This window comes from Gekko japonicus, unplaced genomic scaffold (genome assembly GCF_001447785.1).
Source record: "Gekko japonicus isolate JY-2015 unplaced genomic scaffold, Gekko_japonicus_V1.1 scaffold698, whole genome shotgun sequence".
NCBI classification, from domain to species: Eukaryota; Metazoa; Chordata; class Lepidosauria; order Squamata; family Gekkonidae; genus Gekko; species Gekko japonicus.
The window spans coordinates 749,668-755,858 of NW_015168069.1; the positions used below are offsets into that span (position 1 = coordinate 749,668).

The 6,191-nt window shown below is 50.4% G+C and overlaps 1 protein-coding gene across 1 annotated transcript in view; it reads right to left on the reverse strand.

Annotated features, from left to right (window-relative positions):
- IQCH (IQ motif containing H) overlaps window positions 1–6,191 on the reverse strand; it is a 129,100-nt gene that overhangs the window by 32,223 nt on the left and 90,686 nt on the right. Inside the window, exon 17 of the mRNA XM_015414596.1 lies at window positions 4,630–4,916. Within this exon, the coding sequence (XP_015270082.1) occupies window positions 4,630–4,916 (287 nt within the window). The remainder of the gene's footprint in view (window positions 1–4,629; window positions 4,917–6,191) is intronic.

Genomic DNA, 6,191 nt, shown 5'->3' on the forward strand with positions numbered 1-6,191 from the left:
ACTTCACGTTCCTGGGATCCAAGATCACTGCACGCGGTGACTGCAGCCATGAAATTAAAAGACGGCTGCTCCTTGGGAGGAAAGTGATGGCGAACCTAAACAGCATGATAAAAAGTAGAGACATCACCCTGCCAACAAAAGTCCACATGGTTAAAGCAATGGTATTCCCAGTAGTCATGTATGGCTGCGAGAGTTGGACTATAAGGAAGGCCGAGCGCTGAAGAATAGATTCTTTCGAATTATGGTGCTGGAGAAGACTCTTGAGAGTCCCTTGGACTGCAAGAAGATCAAATCAGTCAATCCTAAAAGAAACCAACCCTGACTGTTCCCTGGAAGGCCAGAGACTGAAGTTGAAGCTCAAATACTTTGGCAACCAAAATGAGAAGGGAGCACTCACTGGAGAAGACCCTGATGCTGGGAAAGACTGAAGGTCAAAGAAGACGGGGACGGCAAAGGATGAGATGGTTGGACAGTGTCATCGAGGCAACGAACATGAAATTGAGCAAACTCCGGAGGACGGCGGAAGACGGGAGGGCCTGGCATGATGTGGTCCATGGGGTTGCGAAGAGTCGGACTCGACTGTACGACTGAACAACAAGAAAAGCTAATATTTATTGATTTATCATTCTTTATGGCATCATTCTATGGATTGCTCTGCCAGCCCCTTCGACCCTTTTGGAGATAGGTGGGATGCAACCGTTCCAAGATGAAGGCAGTAAAAATATCTACCTTGCTAGCCTTTAGGAAGGCACCTCGGAGAGCCTTATCGAGGACAGCTTCTGGTAAAAATGCTGGCAGCTGCTGCTTTACTGCTGATTTCTGGATGCTGATCGTACCCATTTGTAATGAGCTTTTTAATTGTTTTTTATAGATTGTTGTACGGGTTGTTTTATGTGATCTGTTTGTGAGCTGCCTCGAGCCCCTCTGGCAGGATAAAGTATTTTTGACACCGATAAACAAATGTGAGCCCAAGCCGGAGGGGGAGGCGGGCTCTTTCACCACTTCCCGAAGAACTCAGCAGATGTCTTGCAGCCGGCAGCTAGGTGGGCACTTCCGGGGCTCTACTTTCGAGAGCCATCTCCCTACCCGGGAAAGTAGAACTGGGCGGCACTGGACTGGTTTTCGTCACCATCAAAGAGGGCCATCTAGCAATGGGCTGTGGGTGGGACTGGGTCAGATTTGCTCTTCTCATTTTATTTCTTTTGAAACTGTATATATCCCACCTTTCCAGCTTCTGCCTGGGGAGACTTTCATCAATGGGGGGCTTTGTTAACAAAACACACACCTGGGTGTTGCTGGCCAAGGTCATCCAGCTTGCCCAAGGTCATCCAGCAGGTGCAAGTGCAGGAAGAAGAAGAGAAGAAGAGATTGGATTTATACCCCGCCCTTCACTACCCAAAGGAGTCTCAGAGCGGCTTACAAACTCCTTTCCCTTCCCCTCCCCACAACAGACCCCCTGTGAGGTAGCTGGGGCTGAGAAAGCTCTGACAGAAACTGCTCTTCTTCAAGGACAGCTCTGAAAGAACTATGGTTTGCCCAAGGTCATCCAGCCAGGTGCAAGTGGAGGAGTGGGGAATCAAACCCAGTTCTCCTAGATTAGAGTCCGCGCACTTAACCACTACACCAAACTGGAGGTGGGCGCAACCGCAAAATTGCCCCTGGGTGAACAGAGCCAACCACAAAATGGCTACTGTGGGAGGTGGAAACCTCAGTTCCGGAGACGGAGAGGAGTAATTCATAAAAATACACTGGGAAAGAGGAATGAGGGAGGAAAAATCCAACACCGTGGTAGTAGCTGCCACTCAAACACCATGAGATCTCCAAGGGCCAATCACAAGTCCTGCTAGGCCGGAGCTTCACCTGGCCCTACCCACTTTCTGAAAACACTTTGGTGGGCACAAGAAAAGGGATCAGAGGGCACCACGTTGGAGACCCCTGCTCTAAGCAAACACTTGAGCGATTGACGCAAACCAGCTGCCAATGAGAGTATTTCCCAGCAGTGTTCCCTCTAAGCTGAGTCAGTGTGAGCTAGCTCACAGGTTTTTAGCCTCCGGCTCACACATTTTTGTCTTAGCTCAGGAAGGAGGGCTCCAGAGTCAGTTTGGTGTAGTGGTTAAGTGTGCGGGCTCTAATCTGGGAGAACCTGGTTTGATTCCCCACTCCTCCACTTGCAGCTGCTGGATGACCTTGGGTAAGCCATAGTTCTCTAAGAGCTGTTCTTGAGAGAGCTCTCTCAGCCCCACCTACCTCACAGAGTGTCTGTTGTGGGGAGGGGAAGGAAACTGTAAGCCACTCTGAGACTCCGAGTAAAGGACGGGGTATAAATCCAATCTCTTCTTCTCTTCTTCTTCTCTTCTAATTTATGCAGTAGCCAAATCACTGCTAACCAATTTAATGCCAGCAGCTCACAAAGTAGAATTTCTGCCCAGAAGACTCCACAGCTTAGTTTCCCACCCACCCCATCAAAATGGCAGTGCCCATGTCTGCCCGTTTAAAAAGTTGTGAACGCCGAGTAAAAATCTGGCCATTTTACGCCACCAGAACAGCTGCGTTTCCATTAACAGATTCATATCGCTATGACAGTTCCCTGGATTTTAAGATATTTAAGCTCCCGTTTGACAGTGCTTGGTAACAGATGTTTAATGATATATTTAATTTTTAGGTTTAGCAAAGCAAGCGCACATCACGCGTTACTTTCTGTAAAGTATAACTCTGCAAGGATGCCTCAGCGTACAGTAGTTCTGGAGAATTTATTTCAGCCTTTGAGCGACTGATCTAAAACGGGGAACTGGGAAATTAGAGCGAGAGTGTTCAAACAAGTCTAATAGGATTTCTAGTTTGCCAAAAAATAATGCTTTCAGAAGCACAATCTTTGGTGTAATCTCTCTCTCTCACAACAAGACAGATGGCATCATTAATTGCCTCTATATCTAATTAAGTTGGGGGGGGGGAGAGAAAAACCCTCGGCTTAAGTAATGCTAAAGTTGTGGCACAAGCTGAGAAACGTAGGAAATTGCAAGGTAGAACAACTGGGTGAAGAGTGAAAGGAAGAAGAGCCGACAGGAATGAGAGGAGAGAACAAAGAGGGCTTCAGTGAGGACAGAGCCACGATGACTTCCGGAGAGAAACTCGACCTGAATCCTGCCAAGGACATGAAGACGAGGGAAGGATACACACATGCAAATATCTGCCCAGGAAAAACCAGTGACAGTTTTGAAGAAGAAGAGAAGAGATTGGATTTATACCCCGCCCTTCACTACCCAAAGGGGTCTCAGAGCGACTTACAAACTCCTTTCCCTTTCTCCTCCCCACAACAGACACCCTGGGAGGTAGGCAGGGCTGAGAGAGCTCTTGACAGAAACTGCTCTTTTTCAAGGACAGCTCTTATCAGAACTATGGCTTGCCCAAGGTCATCCAGCAGGTGCAAGTGGAGGAGTGGGGAATCAAACCCGGTTCTCCCAGATTAGAGTCCGCACACTTCACCACTACACCAAATTGGATATTGCACCCCTCCTTTTCCTAGCTTGCATTGGACCAACTGCCAGAAGAACGCCTACCTCTCGGTAGAAGATACCGCATGGGCCCCTGCCCTTGGTGAAGCTGCATGTATGAAGTTCAGGATCACAGTCATGGAGTCGTGAGCAAGGCTGGCTCTGTTCCATGATTCTGGCACACACACCCCTTCCAATTTAGCAATCAGAGCGAATCATGCCAACGGTGTATATATGGTATAAAGAATGTCTTCATAAGAACATCAGAAGAGCCCTGCTGGATCAGACCAGTGAAGGTCCATCTAGTCCAGCATCCTGTCTCACACACTGGCCAGCCAGTTCCTCTGCAGGGCCAGCAACAGGGCAGAGAGGTCGAGGTCTTCCCCTAAGAAGCACCTAAGAAGAGCCCTGCTGGATCAGACCAGTGAAGGTCCATCTAGTCCAGCATCCTGTCTCACACAGTGGCCAACCAGTTCCTCTGGAGGGCCAACAACAGGGCAGAGTGGCCAAGGGCTTCATATGAGCATAAGAAGAGCCCTGCTGGGTCAGACCAGTGAGGGTCCCTCTAGTCCAGCCTCCCGTCTCACACAGGGGCCAACCAGTTCCTCTGGAGGGCCAGCAACAGGGCAGAGAGGCCAAGGCCTTCCCCTGAGAAGAACATCAGAAGAGCCCTGCTGGATCCATCTCGTTCAGCATCCTGTCTCACAGTGGTCAACCAGTTCATCTGGAGGGCCAGCAACAGGGTAGAGAGGCCGAGGCCTTCCCCTGAGAAGCACCTAAGAAAAGCCCTGCTGGATCAGACCAGTGAGGGTCCATCTAGTCCAGCATCCTGTCTCACACAGCAGCCAACCCATTCCTCTGGAGGGCCAACAACAGGGCAGAGAGGCCGAGGCCTGGTGTTGCCTCCTCACACTGGGATTCAGAGGTTGACTGCCATCTTCACAGCTTCTAAAATGTCTTAGCATCAAACGGAATTATCTCATTAGTCTACCCAGTGACTAATGAGTGACCACAGAATAATAATAATGCTTTCGACACCTTCTTCCACTTTGCAAAAAAGAAAAGAAAACCAGAAGCAATATCCAGGGCGTTTGTTAGGACTGCAATGAAAAATGGAGACCTTGCTCCATCGGCCTACCTGCTGGCCCATCGTTTGGGGATGGATGAATGTTGCAAAGTCGATGGAGAAGTACCCAACCACTCCTCTGGCTTTGCAGGCCTCCCCGATCTTCGAGCACAGGGAGTTCAGGACCCCGGGTTCTACGGAAGCCTGTGGGAAGGTGGTTCCTGACGATCGCAAGGGACCATCGGCGTGGATCTGGTCCCCCAAGGAAACCATGGTGATCTCGCCCGTCGGTTCTATCAGCATATCCACCGTGAGGTTGGTGACGCTGTCGGAGGGCGGGAAAGCTTCTATGACTCCACCTGGTTGGGGGGGGGGGGGGAAAAGAGAAGTAGCTGTCAAGCGAAGAACATCCTTGGAACCAGCCCAGGGAAGGCCCCGTTGAAGCATCCGCCTGGGGTGGCCAAGGCCATTCCCAGCACTTGAGCCGACTGAAATCGGCTTCCGAAACCAGAAAAACACAATGCATCGTCGGTACTGGGGAAGGAGCGGGTTTCAAAGAGTGGGGCCTTGACTTCCGCGAGGGGTTCACGGTGACAAAAGCCACCTGAGGCCTTGGGAAGGGGATTTGCGTCGGGAGAAACGCGCTCTCTGAAGAGGTGCCGTCGAGTGGGTGTGCGGCGCAAGATCACAATTACCCGGGGGAGACGCTGGATACGTTTTTGCTTCTGCGACCCGGAGGCTGGCAGAGAATCCGGTACCCAGAGAAACATGGGTTTCGACTTACTGGCCTTTCTGGTGGAAGTTAAGGTTGTGGGAAACTGGCTGAGGGAGGGAGGTGGCTCTTGAGAGCCAGAACACGCGGGGGGTGGGGGTGGTCAGAACCAGTGCTCCCTCTAAGCTGGGTTAGTGTGAGCCAGCTCACAGTCTTTTAGCCTCCGGCTCACCCATTTTTGTCTTCGCTCAGGGAGGATGGCTCCAGAGCAAACTAATTTATGTGGCGGCCAAATCACCTGCTCACGACTTTAATGCCAGCAGCTCACCAAGTAGAATTTTTGCTCACAGGACTCCATAGCTTAGAGGGAGCCTTGGTCAGAACCAGTGTTCCCTCTAAGCTGAGTTAGTGTGAGCTAGCTCACAGTTTTTTAGCCTCCAGCTCATACATTTTTGCCTTCGCTCAGGAAGGAGGGCTCCAGAGCACACTAATTTATGCAGTAGCCAAATGGCTCGCTCACAACTTTAATGCCAGTAGCTCACAAAGTATAATTTTTGCTCATAAGATTCCACAGCTTAGAGGGAGCCTTGGTCAGAACAGGGATATTTTTGGGCAGGAACGCACAAGAACAGAGTTCCGGCTGGCTCCCAAGTTGGCCACGCCCAGCAGGAACTCATTAGCATAATAGGCCACACCCAACAGCAGAAACTCATTAGGATTGGCTACCTTAGGGGTGTGTGGCCTAACATGCAAAGAAGTTCCTGCTCCAAAAAGAGCCCTGGTTTGACAACAAACAAGGTAAACAGGATAACAAGCAAAAGGTGGGTGTGGCTGGATGACCATAGTTCTGGTAACGTGGGGTGTGGCCTAATAGGCTAATGAGCTGTGCTGTCAGGGGTGTGGCCCAATATGCTAATGAGTT